The sequence below is a fragment of the Onychomys torridus genome, chromosome 7, assembly GCF_903995425.1.
Source record: "Onychomys torridus chromosome 7, mOncTor1.1, whole genome shotgun sequence".
NCBI lineage: Eukaryota > Metazoa > Chordata > Mammalia > Rodentia > Cricetidae > Onychomys > Onychomys torridus.
The window spans coordinates 88,229,947-88,251,154 of NC_050449.1; the positions used below are offsets into that span (position 1 = coordinate 88,229,947).

The 21,208-nt window shown below is 44.6% G+C and overlaps 1 protein-coding gene across 1 annotated transcript in view; it reads left to right on the plus strand.

Annotated features, from left to right (window-relative positions):
* Pcolce2 (procollagen C-endopeptidase enhancer 2) overlaps positions 1-21,208 on the plus strand; it is a 52,505-nt gene that overhangs the window by 17,753 nt on the left and 13,544 nt on the right. The window contains exons 3-4 of the mRNA XM_036194330.1: positions 12,975-13,230; positions 18,896-19,020. Coding sequence (XP_036050223.1) covers positions 12,975-13,230; positions 18,896-19,020 — 381 coding nt within the window. The remainder of the gene's footprint in view (positions 1-12,974; positions 13,231-18,895; positions 19,021-21,208) is intronic.

Consider the following 21,208-nt stretch of genomic DNA (forward strand, 5'->3'; position numbering starts at 1 on the left):
AAAACAACACACTGAAAAAGGAAACTGAAGAAGGTGCCTGATGGTGGAGAGACCCCCTGGGTTGGCAGAATTAATATTGTGAACACGACTGAATTACCAAACAGAACTACCAATTCAATGTAATGCAAAAGAAAATTCCAACGATATCCTTCACGGAACTAGGAACACAAAATAAAACCCCAAACCAAACCAAGCAAGTAACAACCCTACACCAATCTAGTTTCTTTTAAAGAGCAGATGTCGGGGCTGAGGATACAGCTCAGTTGTCAGAATGATAGCCTACCTTGCATGCAGGAAGCCCTGAGATCAGTCCCCACCCCTCAGTCCCATGATGTTTTCATTCTTGTCCCTCATCTTACCCTCTGGAAAGGAGTAAGAGGGAGTCCTTCCCTCCCTCCCTCCCTCCCTTCCTTCCTCCTTACCTGCCTGCCTGCCTTTTTTCCTTCGGATTTTTTCAAGACAGGGTTTCTCTGTGTAGCCTGGCTATCCCAGAACCCACTCTGTAGACCAGGCTGGTCTAGAGCTCAGAGATCTGCCTGCCTCTGCCTCCTGGGTGCTGGGACTAAAGGCGTACGTCACTACATATTTGTTTCTTTTTTATCTCTTTAAAATTATGGCTGATCATCTTGAAGCATTCCATATTGTTGGCACAGGTAGCAAAGCTGCCATTGTCATCAGTGTGGCCAAGGCCTTTGCTGAGGGCAGACCAAGCAGAGCTGATGCCTTCCCCGAAACACACACTTGTTTTCACTGTGATGTGAAAGTATGAACAGCTTCCATTCCCCTAGAAATACCCTGGGGGTGTTATAGTTGGCATTGAAATAAAGTAAAGTTATGGCTGATTGAGAAATGAAAGGGAGAAACAATGTTCAGGGCTGTGGCATTCTCCCTGGGGCTCTGAGGTCACTGTTATTTTGGGTGGGGTGATCTCATTAAAGAAGCCACCTAGGGAGCCCTGCCTCTCCCTCTTGGCACAGAGTGGATGTACAAAACCCAAATTTGCTGTGTGCCTCAGATGTGTACATCCTATTATTGGTTAAGTTTAGATTCTTTTCTTTGTACTTAGATTTAAAAGTGCTCTAATATTGATAATTTAGAAAAACCAGATCAAAATTTGAGTAGACTTTTTTTTTAACAAATTAGTTTATTTTAATTTTGTGTATATGAGTATTCTGCTTGCATGTATATCTGTGCACCATGTGCATGCTGGATACTTTAAGGCAGAAGACAGTGTCAGATCCTCTGGAACTAGAGTTCAGGCACTTAGAAGCCACCATGTGGGTGCTTAGAAATCAAACCTGGGTTCTCTGGAAGAGCAGCAAGTACTCCTAACCACTGAGCCATCTCTCTAGTCCCTTGAATAGACATGTTCCAAAAGGTAAATGAATGGTCAGTAGGTGTGTAAAGAGATGCACGGCATCATTAGCTACTGGAGAAATTTGAATAAAACTACAATGAACACAAAAGTAAAAAGCACAAATGTCAAACACGTGAGAGTCGGGGGAGTCAAGAAGACAGCCAATAGGGCTGGCCAGATGGCCCTGTCAGCACAGTGCTTTCCATGCAAGTATGAGGACGCGGTCTTCAGCTCCAGCACCCACATAAACAGCTGAGTGTGGATAGGCCTATAATTCTTGGGCTGGGGAGGCAGAGACAGGAGGATTCCTGAGGCTGGAAGCCAGTGGATCTCAAAAAATCTGTGAGCTCCAGGTTCAGTGAAAGTGTAGCATGAATCTCTAAAAGATCATATTAATAAAAACAAACCTGGGGCCAGGTATTGGGGTGAATGCTAGAAGATCAGAGAAGAACAAGCCACAGCTTCCTCACCTCGCCAGTTCCTCAGCTGATCCTGTTTCCTCAAACTGGAAGCCTCTGAGTCCTCATCCAGAATGAATCTCAGCTGAACTGTGCTGCTAAAAGTCTAAAAGCTTAACCAGCTCTAGTTCCTGGTCCTCAAGCCTTAAATACCTTTCTGCTTTCTGCCATAACTTCCTGGGATTAAAGGCGTGAGTCACCATGCCTGGCTGTTTCCAGTGTGGCTTTAAACTCACAGAGATCTGGATGGATCTCTGCCTCCCAAGTAATAGGATTAAAGGCGTGTGCGTCACCACTTTCTGGCCTCTACATCTAGTGGCTGTTCTGTTCTCTGACCCTAGATAAGTTTATTAGGGTCACACAGTATTTTGGGGAACAAAATACCACCACAGTGAAAGTCTCAAAAATAGAGAGTAGTTGAGGAAGGTATCAGGCATGCAAACATGTGCACTCATTCACAGCACACACACACACACACACACACACACACACACACAGAGAGAGAGAGAGAGAGAGAGAGAGAGAGAGAGAGAAAGAGTCTTAATTTTTCACAGTGCTGGTAGAAATGTAAAATGGTACTGTCACTTCAGAGAACAGTTTCTTTTAAAGTTAAACATCTACCACATGGCCTAGCACTGACACCCTAAGTACAAGAAAAGTGAAAATATGACTTCAATCAACTGACGAGTGGATGAAAGGTGTATACATACAATGACATAGTCATAAAAGGAACTCATGACTCAACATGGGTGGATCAGATGACACTGTGCTAAGTGAAAAAAGCCAGGTGCAAAGACCCTACGTCACAATAGTCCATGTACATAGAGCATTGAGAAACGCCAGCCTTCCTGAGGCTGCGGTGGGAACAAGGTCAGGCTGCAGTTGGCATAAGAGGTCTTTTGGAGGCGATCAACAGAAGTGTTCTAGCAGTGGATGGTAATTGTAGTTGTGAAACTGCATAAATTTGCTAAACGTCACTGATGCGTGCACTCAGAGTGAATGAACATAATGTCGGTAATCATACCTAAATGGAGTTGCTTTTGAAGTTATAAAAGGGGGATGGGGCTTCAGATTGGAAAAACTCTGGCCTGACTGACATTTGAGATATCAGGAGACTGTGGGACCCTGCGTAAGGATTGTGGCCCAGGAGTGGGGTGAGAACAGCAGTATCCCCTGTGCCTGGCTTCCTGATTAAGAAGCCCCACAGCACCCTGCACAGATGGCCCCTCAGGCAGTGGGGGACGGGGTCTGAGTAAAGGTGCTTTAATCTTTCCGTGAATTCAAGCCAAGCTCTGCAGTCGAAGAACTAAAGACGTGGGTGGACAGGACACCTAGAGAGGCGCTAGACACACTGGACACGGTCCCTGATGCACGAATCCTAAATGGTCTTACAATAAAAGCCCGGAACCAGATATCAGGATAAATACCAAAGGTCAGAGGAAACAAGCCACAGCCACTTCTCACCTCGCCAGCTCCTCAGCTGAAAAGAGAAGATCCTGCCTCCACCAATCCTCAGACTGAGTGCCTCTGAGTCCAGAGGGGCTCTAGGCCCTGTCTCCTCATGCCTTATACGCCTTTCTCTGTGCAGCCAATTTGCTTCCTATCTCAACCTTCCTAGTGCTGGGATCAATGGTGTGTGTGCTTCCCAAATACTGGGGTTAAAGGCATGTGTCACCACTGCCTGGCTCTGTTTCTCTCCTAAACTGGATCAGTCTCATAGAGCCCAGTGCGGCCTCGAACTCACAGAGATCCAGATGGATCTCTGCCCATGAGTGCTAGGATTCAAGGTGTGTGCCACCACTGCCTGGCCTTGGTGTTTAACTCTGTGGCTGGCTCTGTCCTCTGATCTTTATTTCTTAGATTACAAATATCACCACAGGTCCCTGCACCCACAGTGGCCTGTCCAGCCACGTGCATCAGACACTGCACCGTGCAGTGCTGAGCCGCCTCTATCCCCTTTTTCCACGGGTGTCCTTATGGTTCTTCCTAAGTGTGTTGTTGTCACCGAACGTTTAAGAACATTTAATTAAATGCCACGCTGTCTGAACAAAGTGACTCACTCTCTGCCTCGGTTTGCTTAAATATCATGATAGTTTATCTGCTTTTCTTCTGTTTTTAGTTTCATTAATTTTTTTTAAAGCATCTTGGGTGAGGCTGTCCAAGTGGAAAATAATTATTTTGAAGAGAATTTAAAACAAAGTTAGCTAGATTTCTCCCTCGCCTCCCATGTCCTCCTCCTCCCTCCTCACCCTTGGTTTGGAAACAGGGTCTCACTATGTATGTAGCCCAGGCTGGCTTTGAAGTCACTCTCTTTCTGCCACAGCTTTCTACGGGCTGTGGTGACTGGTAAGGCTCCCCACCACCACCACCACCCCCTTTTTTTTTTGAGCTTGGCTTTGAACTGGCTTCTGTCCTTCCACCTCTGCTTCCCAAATGCTGGGATCGTAGGCTTGTCCAGCACACGTTCTAAGCGTCCTGAACTACTGGCAAGAGCTTTAGAATGGCGTGGTGAGAAACAGCCAGGCACGGTGGGTCACCCTGGTCTGGTTGATCCATTTCTCAGGTCTGCTTCTCCGGGACCCAGCTGGCCCCGGAAAGTCTTTATTGCCTGGGAGATTGGTCACGTCACGTGGAAGAATCGCTACCCTTGGAACTAAAGATGAGTTGAGGCGGAAATGGCGCCCAGAAAGATAGAGTGGAGGTAGACAAGGCTGGGCCTTTGTGGCAGTCGCTCTAACGGCCCTTTGCTGTTGTAACGTGTGCTTGCAACATCTTAAATTCAACATCTTCAAAATTAAACCACTGTGCTTTCTGCCTGTCTGCATGTCTTCTAAGGTAAAATAACCCATGTTCCTCTTCTCTTGACTGTGTTTCTGTAGCTGATGGTGCCCATGGGCTTACCACCTCCAGGGTGTCTGATGAAATGTCTCTTACCTGACATCTTTCCTCTGGTCTATTGTCACCCTAAATAAGCTCAGCTTCCCCCCACAATGACCACAGTGAACTCAAAATAACAATGATGTCTTCCCTTTTTTTTTCCTTTGTAATGTGCGTATATGCATTATTAAATTGGCACATATTGATAGCATCCTGTATAGGAGAAAGTACTGAAAATAGGAATTAAATACAGCTTTCTGGTGTTAATATTCTGTTAATTTTAAAATGCTGGGGCTAAGGAGATGACTCAGTGTGTAAAAACACTCTCTGTGTCTGAAAGCCGGAAACAGTAGTGCAAGGTGCTAACATGCTTACAGGAAATGGAAATGGAGACAAGAGAACCTCCAGAAACTCGAGGGCTAGCCTGGTTTACCCAGCCATCAGGGGTCCATCCCAGACAAAGTGGAAAAGCAAGGACCAACACCCAAACTCACGTATGCATCTTATGTCTCCCTCCTTCCCTCCCTCCTTCCCTCCCTCCCTCCCTCTCTCTCTCTCTCTTTCTCTCTTTCTTTCACACACACACACACACACACACACGCACGCACGCACGCACGCACGCACGCGCGCGCGCGCACACACACACAAATAATAGGAAAATAAAAATACATTATTCACAAGTCTTGAGCTTATCGATTTCTATGAATCTATTCTGTAGAAATATTCCCTCAAGCACAGGATTTGTGTAATTACATATATAGTAACAGAATGGATGTTCCCATGGCGAAAGTGGAGACCATGGGCTACTGATGCCTGTATTGGGAGGATTTCGTGATAGAGACTCAAAAAACTAAGCAGACTTCAAGAAATGCAAGAAATACCGCTTCAGGGAAAACAATTTCCACAAGAAATAGAACATTTTAGCTCAGCAGTGAATGTTTACATGCAGGTGGTACAGGACATTTTGAATATTGATTTAACTAGAAATTTGATGGGGGGGCATGGGGAATTACAGGAAGCAAAAGGATAATGAGTAAAAGGTAACTCCAGCACCACGGGCTGCTGTTTCACAAGGAGGCGCGCCCTGGAAAGGCTAGCATAGAGTCAAACTAGTCACCTGTAAGAGGCAGGTGCCAGGGATGAGGAGATGGCACCGACTGGAATGTCTCATTAAAGCCTGGGCTTCTGTTGTAGATTGTAGGCAGCAACATTAACTTTTACAAAGAAATTAGACTTTCAAATAATTGAGTTCTCTCTTTAGGCAACTGTATGCATGCAGCCCCTCCAAAGCCTTTTTACTCATGGGAGAGGACAGTGGATGCTCGTTTGTACAGATTCTGTTTTAACTGTTCAATTGCCTTATCTCAGAAGGGAAGGGTTTTTCTTTCAGCCCTAGTAAAATGCCATTATAATTTTATATTCAGGATCCATCACAGATCTATCCGGATTACAGATGTATTCTTGAAAATGACATTGCAGGGTTTCCCCCTTTCTTTAGGTCACTGGATAGAACTAGGCTCTACCTTACAAAGGTTTGGAAGGTTTACACTTCGATCATTTCAGAAGAAAGCACCATGGCTTGGGTGGGAACAGAGGTGGTAAAACGTTGCTGCAGAATCTGATCCTCGGAGCCCCTGGGAAAGCCAGACATGATCTCTGGGGTTGGCTGTCCAGTCAGCGTAACGTCATCCGAGAGTCCCAGGTCCCAGGGAGAGACTCAGTCTCAAAACACAAGCTGGACAGCTCCTGAAGAACAATGCTTGGGGTGACCTCTGGCTTCCACACGCTTGTGCACCTGCATATACACATGCGCCCGCATGCACGTGTACACACACTCGGAAACACACGCACTCATGCGTGCGCACGTGCACACAGAGAAGAAATCTTCAGTGCTGTGTGATGAAGAGGACTCTCCTAGTGAAAAGGCTCCCTGGCTTTTATTTCTGTTGTGCTTAAAAATAGCTATAACATGGACTAATTGTGTAATGTAGGGACACTTTTTCCTTCCACAAATCTCCACCAAGCGAGTTTGTGTTGTGGGTTAACTCATCTTGACAACTTCTGGAGACCTGAAAGAATGTCCTAAAATGACTCTCTGAAGATGTAGAGAAATTGGCTTGCTTTACTTTTGTGACTTTCTGAAGTCTTCTGTCAGGAAGCATAATTCGGAAGAAGTTGTTTTTAAAATTCACAACCTTGTACACATGGATTGAAAGAGTGTAACAAAAGCCGGGAGGTGGTGGCGCACGTCTTTAATCCCAGCACTCTGGAGACAGAAGCAGGAGGATCTCTGTGAGTTCGAGGCCAGCCTGGTCTACAGAGTGAGTTCCAGGACAGCCAAAGCTGTTACACAGAGAAACCCTGTCTCAGGAAAAAAAGAGAAGAAAGAGTGTGACCAAGGAGGCCCCGGGGACAGGCATATCAACCTAGCCTTAGGTACCACCTCTCATCTCAGTGAGGTCCGGTCTGCTCCAGAGAGCTATTGCCAGGCTCTGGGTCACATGGATTCTTGAAGTTCAATTCTTTCCTCTCTTTTGGTGCCAGTGTCCTTCCCTGGTGTTTAATGAACACGTGTTGATTTGCAAAATAGAAAATCAAATGGCACAGAAAAGCCCAGAACTATTCTCACCTTGATCAAAATAAAGAAAGTGAAGATAGGAATGTGCCCCTCATTACCACCTCCACCTTATGGACCTTCTCAGCCGCCTGCGCCCCCCCCCCCCCCCCCCGCCCACTGCTGTGTTTCAGTTATGCAGACAGGTCTCAGAGGGGAGCTGTCTGGCTGTGTACTGTGAGGCTGAGCCCATGCAAAGGTCACATGAGATGAGGGGTCACTGGTTGTCTGCCAAGGGTCCTGCCTCCAGGTTCCTGCCTTGAGCTCCTGCCCTGACTTCCCTGGACGATAGACTACAAGCTGTAAGAGGAAATAAACCTTTTCCTCCACTGCTTGTTTGGGTCATGGCGTTTTATCAGCAATAGAAATCCTAGCGGAAGCGGGCCTTTCTGTGACTGTGACGGGGAATCAAGGTCTTGGCCCCTTCACGTCTCCTTCCTTCCCTTCCTAGCTGCACTGAGCCCATCTTTGCGCTCCCTCGTGTTCCCGACCCTGATATGTGACTTCATCACAGGCTAAGAAGCACAAACCTGTGCTGACATCTGCCCAAATAAACGCTGTCTTCTCTTATAAGTCCCACCGTCTCAGGCCTGCTGTCACCGTGAGGGAAAGCTGACAAGCGCTATGCGCCCCAGTTACTCTGCATTGGCTCATTTCGGTGACTAATCCAAACGGTCCACGCCCCCTCTAAAATAGTTGCCAGTAATGGAATGCTGCTGGCCGAGTGCACTCTACATAGCTGTCACCGGGCAAAGCTGTTTCTCCCTTGGCTGTTTTCAGAACCCGCTTCGTCTGGGAGGCACACCAAGCTGTTTGCTTGTGAAGAACGTATAGACACCTAAAACAACCAAGATGACAATGGCGGCTGCGGGGTGTCGTGGAGGTGTTGGGGAAGGACAACTGATGTGTGCCACTACCCAGGTCACTAACAGAGAGCTAAGTTTCCCCGACAAGCGGCTCCCCCAAACCCCGGTGGCTAACAGGACGAGCGGCTGACCTGGACAGCGGTCCTCAGCAATGACTCCTTCCCTGCGGAGCTCTGCCATCTCCTAGGACCTCAGCAATGACTCCCTCCCTGCGGAGCTCTGCCATCTCCTAGGACCTCAGGTCTCCTCTCCTGAACCCTTTCTTTAAAGTCCAAATAGAACTGCAAGGAATATTTGATATGCCACTTCTACTGACATCCAACTGGCCAAGACCTCTTCACGTGGCCTCATTCTACCTGCAAAGGAAGCTGGGAAATGTGGACTTCCTGTGTGTGTGTGTGTGTGTGTGTGTGTGTGTGTGTGTGTGTGTGTGTAAAGAGAGAGAGAGGAGAGAGAGAGAGAGAGAGAGAGAGAGAGGACATGAGCTTAAGAAGACTCCCCACAGTCTCCACCACAGTCAAGTCATGGGCGACACTGTGGAGGGTCCTCTTTCCCTCTCCCAGCCTGTCAGCCATCAGTCTGAGAGGGGAAAGAGGCAGAAAGGGCAACGGAAAGCTTTGTACATGGCCCATGAGCAGGAATGGAGACAGCCTCCCAGAAGACAGATTTTGGTGAATCAGCTCAATTTTATTCCAGAGTTTAAGGAACATACAGGATTGGGGAGCCTGGGGACAAACCCTAATTTGCATTAAGTGGCACACTCCTATCCCAAGGCTTAGGATGTAGCAGTAGGGTCCTATAACACAGCTCTAAGAAAATCTTCTTAGCAGGGATTGTGCCAAGGGTCAAGCTAATGATGAATCAGGCATCTGGTTTAGAGACAGCTTTTAGATAAGGTCAGACCTCCGGGCCCAGGGACATTCTCCAGATAAGGACAGGTAGAGAGCAAGCAGGAAGCCTTGCTGGGGAGGGAGGGAGTTTCCATATTGCCTAGCTTAGAGAAAGCTGCCAGACTATGGCAGACTGTAACCTCTAACCAGCCAGCTATGTATTCCAACAAAACACAGCAAGGTACAAACCTTGGGCTCTGCCACAGTCTTCTAAGTGGCCTTAGACACATTATATTATAACTGTTGTGATGTCTCCTCCTATTCCTAAGGTTAATAATGTTCACTCTGTACCTTTAAGGGAATTTACATTTTTCTATAATTGTGTGCATGAACAGTAGGAATCACAGCCTGCCACTTTCTTTCTTTCTTTCTTTCTTTCTTTCTTTCTTTCTTTCTTTCTTTCTTTATTTATTTATTTATTATTCATTCATTCATTTGTTTATTTATATTTTATTTTATTTTGGAGCTGAGGATCGAACCCAGGGCCTTGCGCTTGCTAGGCAAGCGCTCTACCACTGAGCTATATCCCCAACCCCCTATTTTTTTTTTTTTTAAGATTACCAGGATGTAGTCATTTGCTCCATGGACATTTTCCAAGCACTGTGCTGGCTGGCTATAGGTAAATTCTGCTCCCTGTGCCATGCCTGCTGGTGGTAAGACGGGAGCCAAATAATCTACGAAGAAGTATTATAGCTGTGCAACTCACATGGTCAGTGTGTGGTGCCTGAAGGGCTCGGGTGGGCCTCTGTGAAGAAGTCATCCTTGAGCTGAGACCTAAGATAAGGTGAATCAGACCCAGAGTATCGGGGAAAAGTGTTGCCAAGCAGCGGCCCCTGAGGTGGGAGCCCTCTTTGGAGCATGCCTCAATGAAGTGGCTGCATCATGTGGAAGATACCTCTCTACCTCAGTTTCCACCAGCCTTGGCTACTACACCATTAGCTTCATGGAGTCACTGGGGATGGTTGTAGGAGATAACACATATAGTGTTTAGAAATGTACATGACACCTGGAGATCAAGTTTATTGTGGTTCCAAAGGCACTGAGGAAAGTTTGGGGTGATTTCCAGCAGGGTGTTGTGATGAGTGCGCTGTAGACTCCAGGGGATGGGCTTTCTCACTCCTAGATGTGAAAGGAGTTTAAATTTTTTTGGTTAAACTCCCAGGAACAAAAGGAAATGTTCACAACATTATGTGTTATTTCTATTAAAATTGTTTTATTTTCTAAATGTGGGCAAGATTGCCCTTAAAATAGAATGGAGCTATCCACAGGCTATGTATGAACAAGCTCTTGTAAGCTTCTGATTTATTCCCTTCTTGAAAAATAGCCAGATATTTATGCATACTTTTAATGTAAATTTTTCTGGATCACGTATGGGGTGCATGCACAGGGTAACAGTGGACCACTTTTCTTCTCAGGCTTGATGTGAATGGTCTGAGCATTAGCACATGAATTACCATGTCTGTTTGTAAAAAAAGAAAAAAGGAGAGAGAGAGAGAGAGAGAAATCCTAGAAGCTGGAAATAATGGCCTTTTTAAAAAGCAAGATATGCTTCAAAAACAGATCTTTTCTCTCATAAATCATAAGTGATATCTTCGTGAAGGAGAACTGCAGACCCAGGAACAGAACCGTTTCTATAGACATGTCTTCCACAGCAAAGTTGGCTGTGGGTTTACATTTTGCTCATCCTTCCCTGAAAATGCAAACCACCGACTTAGCATGCACTTCCCCTGTTTGCTGGCAGGAGTCCTAGCATCAAGTGACTTGGCAAGTGTGCCTGTGACAATAAGGACATCCCAGGGGCTGTGGGTGAACTGAGGTCATTGCCATCAGCTTTGGCCCACACAGGACTCAGCTGTTGATTGGAAAAAGCACGGACATGGGATTATTTCTCCTCCAGGCAGATAATGAATCCCCTAGCCAATATCATCTCACAAAACAACAGCATCATCTAATTGCCACCAAAATAAGTAATTATCAAGTGTCTGCATCATATGTGAGCATTTAGAGGAGATTTGGAATAAGAAGTTTCTAAAGAGCAATGCTGTGCTCTTGTGAGAATCCTTGAACATCAAGCTGCATTTTCTCTTAGGTTCTTAGAGTTCCTGATAATTGAACAATTAATGCAAGTATTTAGCAATTAGGATGCAACCAGGGAGTGCTGGGATATGTGGTAGAGAACTTGCCTGGTGAGCAGAAGGTCCTGGGTCCAATTCCTAGCACATTAGAAACCACAGCCTGGTGGCACATGCCTGTAGTCCTAGCATGTGGGAAGTGGAGGCAGGAGGATTAGAATTTTACATCATCCAAAGTTACATAGCAAGTTCCACGCCAGCCTGGACTGCTAGAGACCTTGTCTCTAAGGCGGGGGTGTGTGTGTGGGGGATACCCTCTTGGGATTTTTCCACTACAGTTTCCACTGTGGGTTGTATATGGGTTTGAGGGAAAAATTAAACGACAGTGAAATTACGGTATTCTACCATAGTCAAACCTGGGGGAACCAGGTTAATGTTAGTGTATCTCTGGCCTTCAGTTCTGAGGCCCTCCGTTAAGATGGTGTGGAGCCAATCGGCTTAGGCTTGCAGGCTTGCGTTTCCAACATTGTCCTTTGTCGTGTTGTGAGTACTTGAGTACGCCTTTACATAAGAAAATCCTGGCAGTGAGCTCACGTGGTTAAAGAGACACAGCACAGGATCTGAACTTTAGGGCGGAACAACTCGAATACAGGAAGTAAAGACACGTGACTGAAACTGATGGCCAGCGATCCCACCGAATGCTTCTGTAGACATTTTCTCCTTCCTCATCACATCATAAGAATTGTGCTGAGGGGTTGGGGATTTAGCTCAGTGGTTAGAGCACTTGCCTAGCAAGGGCAAGGCCCCTGGATTTGGTCCTCAGCTCTGGGGAAAAAAAAAAAATTGTGCTGAGAAATTCCAGTGAAGAAAATATGACAAGGGGAGAGATAACCTTTTTAATTGCTGTGCATAATGATTCAGGGTCACCCGACAAACACACTTTCCACCGAGGGAAACAAAAAAGTTTTAAAACGTAGTGATTTTTTAGAAGAGATGAATCAACAAGTATCCAATTAACTTAATATAGATTTTGGTTCATATTTTCCCTGGCCTCAATTGAAGTGTCTGAAAATTAATTATACAATTGCTAAATAAGCCCTTCTCTTTTGAACTTCATAGAAGCATACTATATAGTGAGGTTGCCTTTTGTTTCATTTGCAAAAAAAGAAAAGATGTTTCAAAATGTTTCTTTGCCAAGCATCATGTCTGGGTAGCACAGTATTTTAGAATATGTCAGAACTGGTATTATTTATAATCAGTGACACCAGGTAATGAGGTCAGTCCAGTATTCTGCGGCTTTGTTGAGATAAATTCTTTTGCAGAATAGGGTTGTGTGCCTTACAGAATTGTTGAGCTGACGGTAAGGACGTGTATTCTTATTCCGAAGCAGTGTGCTGGGAACTCTTCCTGGCTTAGTTCAGCCCTGAGAAGAAAATAACCTTGGGTCATTTACTTATTCATTTATGAGTGTGTGTTGCTGGGATCGAACCCAGTGCTTCACATAGGCTAGGCAAAGACTCTGCACGGAGGCACACCTGGGTCTGTGTACTGTGCTCTGACTCTGCACAGAGGCTTACCTCAGCCTGTGTACTGTGCTCTGACTCTGCACAGAGGCACACCTCAGCCTGTGTACTGTGCTCTGACTCTGCACAGAGGCACACCTGGGCCTGTTACTGTGCTCTGACTCTGCACAGAGGCACACCTCATCCTGTGTACTGTGTTCTGACTCTGCACGGAGGCACACCCCGGCCTGGTACACTGCGCTCTGTTGTATTTAGTGCTGACCGGCCACAGATGTTGCTTCTTTGACAGTTTTTATCTGGCTTTTTTTTCTTGACAGGTTCCTGAGGGCAAAGTGGTCGTTCTGAATTTCCGATTCATAGACCTTGAGAGTGACAACCTGTGTCGCTATGACTTCGTGGACGTGTACAATGGCCATGCAAATGGCCAGCGCATTGGGCGCTTCTGTGGTACATTCCGACCTGGATCCCTTGTAGCCAGTGGCAACAAGATGATGGTACAAATGATTTCCGATGCCAACACTGCTGGGAGTGGCTTCATGGCCACATTCTCTGCTGCTGCACCAGATGGAAAAGGTACCGTTTTTCTTTTCTTTTCTTTTCTTTTTTTCTTTTTTTTGCTTTTTCAAGACAGGGTTTCTCTGTGTAGCTTTGCGCCTTTCCTGGAACTCACTTGGTAGCCCAGGCTGGCCTTGAACTCACAGAGATCCACCTGGCTCTGCCTCCCGAGTGCTGGGATTACAGGCATGCGCCACCACCGCCCGGCCCGTTTTTCACACAGGAGCAGTGACAATAGTGATGGCTGGTCATGGGGATTCATTACCTCCTGTGTGTCAGGCGCCGTCCTTGGAACTTTGTGTTTCCTCCTTCAAAGCACAATAGCAGTTCTCAAAGAGCTGGGGAAGGCCAACAAGTCACCAAGAGGTCATTCTAAAAAGCCCATATATATTTCTGTAAAAAGTCAAATCTAGAAATTCATAGGGCTAATTGAGAAGCTTGAATTTATCTTCACAGATGTACAAGTCACTATTTTACCTCATCCTCCAGAAAGGCATGACCAGTGGTTTCTGTGTCTCTCTCCCTCCGTGTTTACTTACATTCACATCCTTTCACAACAACTCTTTAAAAACCTACGTGACATCACGTATCATTTCGTCACTTTCTCGTTTTACTTAGCGCTGTGTCTTGGGACATTTTCATGTCAGTTTGTAGGAGCTCTCCAGGAAGCACTTTGAAGGATGACTGAGCAGGCGGCATTTCTGGAGCCCCAGCCCGAGGGTGCTTGCTCATCGGCCCTGGGTTTGGGTGAACTAGATTGGGAAGTCAGAAGATAGGATTGAGGGCTGCCAGTGCAACCAGAGCAGTGGGGGAGAAATCCTAGCAGGTTCAACAGAAGCATGGAGTTCAAAATGTACCCAGAAAATCTACCCACGTCTTTGATACCTACTTAATACCCACTTAAAATCTACAGTTTTGGGGGTGGGGTGTCGGAGAGATGGCTCAGCAGTTAAGAGCACTGCTGGCTCTTCCAGAGGACCTGGGTTCAAATCCCAGCAACCACATGGCAGCTTATAGCTCTCTGTGACTCCAATTCCAAGGGACCCAACACTCATAGCAAAACACCAAGGCACATAAAATTAAAAAAAACAACAACAACACAATTTTGGGACAAGGGCCTGAACAAGGGTTAGAGCCTCTGGCCACCGCCAGGAAGACAGACAGTTTAAGTGTAGCTAAATGTCTATTAGGAGAAAAAAATAACTTTTCGTAGGAATATAACAGAATCTACAGTATAATGCAGCCTATTCATGCTGCATATCTGTATTGAAGAAAAAGGCAGTCAGTAGAAGAACCCATCATAAATCAGAGGTTGCAAGTAATAGATTAATGCTTTATTTTCAGTTGGGCTACTTATTATATTTGTGCATTGGTGATTTCTCTGCAGGGAAATAAACCAACAGGAGACAAGTGGAGGTCTGGGGGATAGATAGACAGACAGACAGGTTTGAGGGATGGCTCACTACCAGCAGTACTTTAAGAAGCTAAGGTAAATTTGTTTCCTGAATCCCAGTACCCCAGGAAGCTGAGGAAGGAAGATTTCAAGTTGAAGGGTAGCCAGGGCTACAGAACAGATCCTTTGGGGGAGGGGGCTGGAGGTGTGGCCTAGTGGTAGAATGCTTGGTTAACATGTGCAAAGTCCTGGGTTCAATTTCCAGTATTGAAGGAGGGGGAAAAGATTTCAGTATTTAAAAGGAATGTTTGTAGAATAAATATAAACAAGAAACAGAAAATATAAAAAAAGAACAAGATGATGATTTCAGAGCTAGAAAATACAAAATTTGATATCTTATAATTTACCCAATTGCAATCTTATAAGTAGTGTGGAGGTTACAGAAACAGTTCCCCATAAATAGAAGTTACCAGTCTGAAACACCAGCACAGAAAAGATCGAAGAAAAGGGAGACCAAAAAACCAGAGAGATAGTATCAAATTACCTAATGTATATGTAATTTTTATCTCTAAAACAATGATAACAGTACAGAAACAAAAATGTAAAGAAAAATGACTTAGCTACACCCAGATTTAACGAAGTACATGAACTGATGCAGCCAAGAAGATAATAAACTCTAAACAGGATAAATTTTAAAAAAAGGACTATAAAAATTTTAAAAAAAAGCAGCCTGGCAGTGGTGGTGGTGGTGGTGGTGGTGGTGCACACCTTTAATCCCAGCACTCGGGAGGCAGAGGCAGGCAGATCTCTGTGAGTTCAAGGCCAACCTGGTCTACAGAGTGAGATCCAGGACAGGAACCAAAAGCTACACAGAGAAACCCTGACTCAAAAAACCAATAAAAATAAAAATAAAGAGGCTTAGTCCATTATAAGTGAATTGCAGAACTCAAAGGATGAGATTCCTAACGCCAAGCAGATGGACTGAAGGAAGAACTAGGTGCTGGGCTTGGCCTTCTGTTGTGAGAGGCAGAGGAAGCAGAGGGCATTGTCATGCAGGAGCTGGGTGGACACAGGAATACTCCAGCTGCAAATGGAGCACCCAACTGCTTGAGTTTCCACCTGAAACCGGAGAAAAATTCAGTTACAATATACCATGTGAACTTCATTAAAGTTAAAACCGATACTTATTCAATTACACCATTACAGATATGAACAGGCGATCCACACCACTAGAGGAAATATCCACAGTTGTCAGTTTATACTTAGAGTACATAGAAATAACATCCAACAATAGAAGAATTTCAGTAAATACGAACTGAGTGAAACACTTGTTCAAGCATTTTTGAGAGGCTGCTGTGAGTGGCCAGTATCCCTAATCATCAGAAAATGCAAATTCAGACACGAGGGACTGAGAGATGGCTCAGTGATTAAAAAACACTGGCTGGTCTTCCAGAGGACCAGGATGTGTAACTCTAATCCCAGGAGAGCTGATGCCTTCCTCTGGCCTCTGTGAGCACTGCACACACATGGCGCACAGATAATACATTCAGGCAAACACTGAATGTACACATAAACGTATTTTATACACATAAAATAAAAATAAAATCTTAAAATTTTTTCAACGATCACAGTGAGATAGATACCACTACTTCCCCACTATGTTGGCTAAAACTCTGATAACATCGTGTGGTACCATGAATGGGGAGTAACCATTGATCTCGCTCCTCAAGAGGTATAAAATGATAATAAACTCTTTAGTGCTGGGAGAAGTTTTGGTGGTGTGGATTGTTTAATGAAGTTAAACACCTGTATCTATTCTGGCCCATCAATGCATTCTTAGGTATTAATGCAAGAAAAGTGAAAATACACATCAACAAAAATGATATGTAAAAAAATGCCATCCTCACTAACAATATTCTAAACTGAAAACAACCTGTGCAGGCTAGTTTTCTGTCAACTTGACACAAGCCGAGGTCATCTGGAAAGAGGGAATCTCAACAGAGAAAATGCCTCCATCTATAGGCAAGTCTGTGAGGAAGTTTTTGATTAATGATGGATGTGGAAGGGGCGAGCCCACTATGGGCGGTACCATCCCTGGGCTAGTGGTCCTAGATTGTATAAGAAAGCAGGCTGAGGGCTGGAGAGATGGCTCAGAGGTTAAAAGCACTGACTGCACTTCCAGGAGTCCTGAGTTCAATTCCTAGCAACCACATGGTGGCTCACAACCATCTGTAATGAGATCTGGCACCCTCTTCTGTATACATAATCAATCAATCAATCAATCTAAAAAAAAAAAGAAAGCAGGCTGAGCAAACCTTATGGAGAAAGCCTGTAGGCAGGACTCCTCCATGACCTCTTCTTCAGTTCCTGCCCTGACTTCCCTTCATCATAGACTGCGATTAGAACATGTAAGCCAAATAAATTCCCAGAGTTCCCTCACCACCACCACCACCCAAGTTGCTTATCACAGCAATACATATCAAAGAAAGACGTAACCCCAAAGAAACATCAGCAGGAGAACGGGCATACAAATTGCAGGGTTTGCATACAGTAGGATACTACCCAGAAGTCTAAAGTACAAGCACTGACGACAGCCACATGGAGAAACCTCTCAGACATCACGATAAGCAACAGAAGACCAGAAGGATGCCCCTGCATGACTCAATTTATACAAAGCTCTGCAATAAAACTGTGGTGAAAGGTTTTTCAGAAGCGAGGTGTGAGGGGAGGTTTGTGAGAGATGGACTCTCTGTTATCTCAGGAGTGTGGTTCACACTGGTGCAACCCATTTGCCAGTCACGTAAAGCTTCAGATTTGTGAATTTACCTCCCCAGACCTGTGAAATGAAAACAATAATAAAACGGCCAAGCAGGCGTGGGAGATTGGGTAGCGACAGAGAAAACAGGAAACCTGTAACTGTTGACAACTGGTGATGGAGACACAGAGGACTTTATATTCTGTTCACTTTAAATGCTTGAGGTTTTCACTCATAGTTTAGAAATTATTCTAAACTTGATTCTTATAGTGTGATTCCTTAAATTCAATATTTGTTTCAAGAGTCTTCCGTGTCAAAGAAAGGTTTTGTTCCTTTAGTCCCAACTCAGTTATTTGTAAGTTAATTCGAAGTGAAATTAAATTTGTAACTTTATATCAAATTAGACTGCTAAAACTATTTCCTTGACTTAACAATATATACACGGTATGCCTCCAGTGTCTACATTAAGAGTCATTAAATGTTAACTGTGGTCGATTTTAGGTGGTGGGACTGGGGTAATTTTTCACTTGTATGCTTTCCTGTACTGTGGAAGTTTATAAACACACTTTTGTGTGGGTATGGGGGTGCATGGTCATATGACTCTACATGTGTGCAAGACAGACATCAACCTCAGGTATTGCTCCCTAGAAGCCTCCACCTTGGTTTTGAGGTGGGCTTTCAGACTGGCACGTGGAGCTCACCAGCTGTGCTAGACTGGCTGGCCAGTGAGCCGCAAGGATCTATGTGCCTCCACCTCCCAGTGCTGGGATTATGAGCACATGCTACTATGCTTGGCATTTTTACCTGGGTTCTGGGATTCAAACTCGGGTCCTCATCAGCATTTTATCAACTGGGTTCTCTCCTCAGACCTGTAAATATGCATTTTTTAATGAACTAAGTAATCTCTAAAACTTACTATATAGGTGTTACTAGATGTTATAAGGTGGTTATATATGTATATGTGTATATATATAAAATACTAGATATTAGTAGGGAAAACTGTCTATAATAGCTAATTTGAATTTTGCCCATGGGACTTTAATAAATAACCAATGAACCAATGCCTTGAGAATTCTTAGAAACTGATTCATTGCACTGTCTGCAATTCAGAATGAGTGGCATTTTTTTGTTCAAAACGAAGGGAAAATGGACAACAGAAAAGCCGTGGTTCTGAGTCCACTTCTTCCCTCTCTTGAGTGACATGTCAGACAATGACACAGTACTCAGTGAACTGGCTGTAGGGACAACGTGTCTGTAATCACAGCACGAGGAGGTGGAGACAGAGGACCAAAGCGAGACTCAGCTACATAGTGCATTCATGGCTAGCCTGTGCTATGTAAGACCATCTCAAAAACAAACAAATTCGATGTGTAGAGAAGATTGTGTGATCATTTCTTTAAAGAGGAACCTGAACAGCCCCTACCATTGCCTTCATATGTTGTGATATCCCTAAAGTTCACATTCCTAACCTCTGGGTGATTGTATTGCTGTGACCTATGTTAGGGTATGAACTTTTTCATATTTAATGTCTTCAGGAGACAGGTATTGTGGAGGACGACTTGAAAAACCTTCCGGCTCTTTTAAAACCCCCAACTGGCCAGATCGAGATTACCCTGTAGGAGTTACTTGTGTGTGGCACATCGTAGCCCCGAAGAACCAGGTGAGGCTCCAGAGAATGGGATGAAAGTGAGTATGTGTGAATCGCTCACAGTGTGAGCCTTGCCTCTGGGAAAGCCCAGGTGGACCCCAGGACTTCTTTTTACAAAGACCCAGGCTAAAGTTGCCCTTGGCACCCTTTGACTTGCAAAGTTATAGATTTGATTTTTCTACTATGTAGTTATAACTTTCAAAACAGTTTTGAAAATACAAATTATAAGCAAATTCCACATAGGACTGTGTAGGCCTGGGGCAGATGTAAAGAGCATGAGGCTGCAAGCGTCAGCGCCTAGCAGTGTGGGGATGAAGGTCCTCGGACACAAGTACATCCCAGCATCTCCTCTGCACATGTGGTCAGTCCACCTTGTCCAGGGCACGCCTCATTCCCGAAAAGCCAGCAAGCCGCTACAGAGCCTTCTAGGAACCCCTATCTCTGGTGATAGAGGGTCAGCTTTTGAGTGTTGGGGCTGTTTGAAACAAAATGTGTGCCCGTTCCTCATCTGTTCCTCTAGAGTGGTGATCCTCAACCTCCCTGATGCTGCAGCCATTTAATACAGTTCCTCGTGATGTGCTGACCCCAACCATCAAATTACTTCATTACTACTTCATAACTGTGATTTTGCTACTGTTCAGAAAAGTAATGTTAATATCTGATATGGGTCGTGACCCACAGTTGAGAACCACTGCTCTGAAACAATCAGCTGAAATCTAGTTTTCCAGTATTTATTAATATGTGGTCATAAGAAATTTGGCCCTTTCTAGGAACCGCCGCATATCAATTATAGGACAGAATTTGATTCAGGAATGGATAGATCTTGCTATAGGAAACCTTAAAAATAAATTTGTAAAATTATTTGTTTCAAGCACTACTGACTTTAGTCTAAACACTCTCTGAACATCACAATACTGATTTTTAAATTGATTGATATTTTTTATTTTCTGTATATGAGTATTTTGTCTGCATTGTATGTCTGTGTACCATGTGTGTGCCTGGTGCCTGTGGAGGCCAGAAGTGGGAATCTGCTTCCCTGGGAATGAGAGTTACAGATAACTGTGAAAGTCATGTAGGTGCTGGGAAAGAGGTTTCCGGTCTCTGGAAAAACAGTCAGTGCTCTTACCCGCTGAGCCATTTCTAAAGCCCCACGATACCTGCCATATGTGTGTTTTTAACATCAATTATGATCCAGGCAAACACCCTACGAGTCACTGAGGTGAACACACACATATACACAAATGCAGACATCCACACTGCAACCCTATCTCAAAACCCAGTCTTCATTTAAAGACGAGAAATGTAGCCATTTGTTTAATAGTGAAAAACTACACGTCTGTTGAAGGGATTACAGTTTATAGCAATATTTAAAAGTACATTTTTGAAATACTTAAAACCATTACATAACTCTTGAAATTGTGTTGACCATTTGTTCATGACATTAATATAGCTGACCGAATAAGGCCAGTGTTATTAGCTTCCAAAATTCATCCCTGCATCTTCTCTTGTGGTCTTCCCCCATTATTGGGAGTGTCGGGTTTGTTTTGTTTCACTTAGTTGAATTTTTCACCAGCATTGGGGTATTTGGAACCCTCGGGCAGTTCTGTCCACAGAGGAAAAACAGTAGGAAGATAGGATCCTGAGGAACTTCTGTGCAAGTCTACAGAATGCTCTTCCAGAACTCTGCCTCTGGATTCTGTCACAGCCCTCCCCTCTCTCCTCCTAGTTCCTTTTAATCTCTTCTCCAAAAGCTTTTTAATTTTCAGGGCAAGAAAGTTCAGCCAATTTTTAAATGGAAAATATTTTATTAGTTGCTGATGAAAAGTCAGTGGCTCCCCAAAGGAGATTTTCAAACATAGTTGAAAGAAATTTTTAGCATGAGCAAGGCAGTATGTGTGTGTCCGTCCCATCCATGTCCCCCCCCCCCCCATCCCCTGTCCTCCACCCCACCCCCGCCACCATAGACGCTGGCTTCTTAAAGGCGGATAAATATCTACAAGTATAGCACTTATGAGCCAATCAAAACTGACCTTTATGTCCAACTGTGATACAACTGTAGTACCTTTGTTCAGATTAATGTGCAAGCGTCTTCTTGAGCTGGGAATCAATACCCTTCATCTAGTGGGAATTAATTTCCATAACCCTCCCTGAATTAGCAGACAGGGTCCCTGGCTACCTGTTGCCCATCAAAACTGCACAG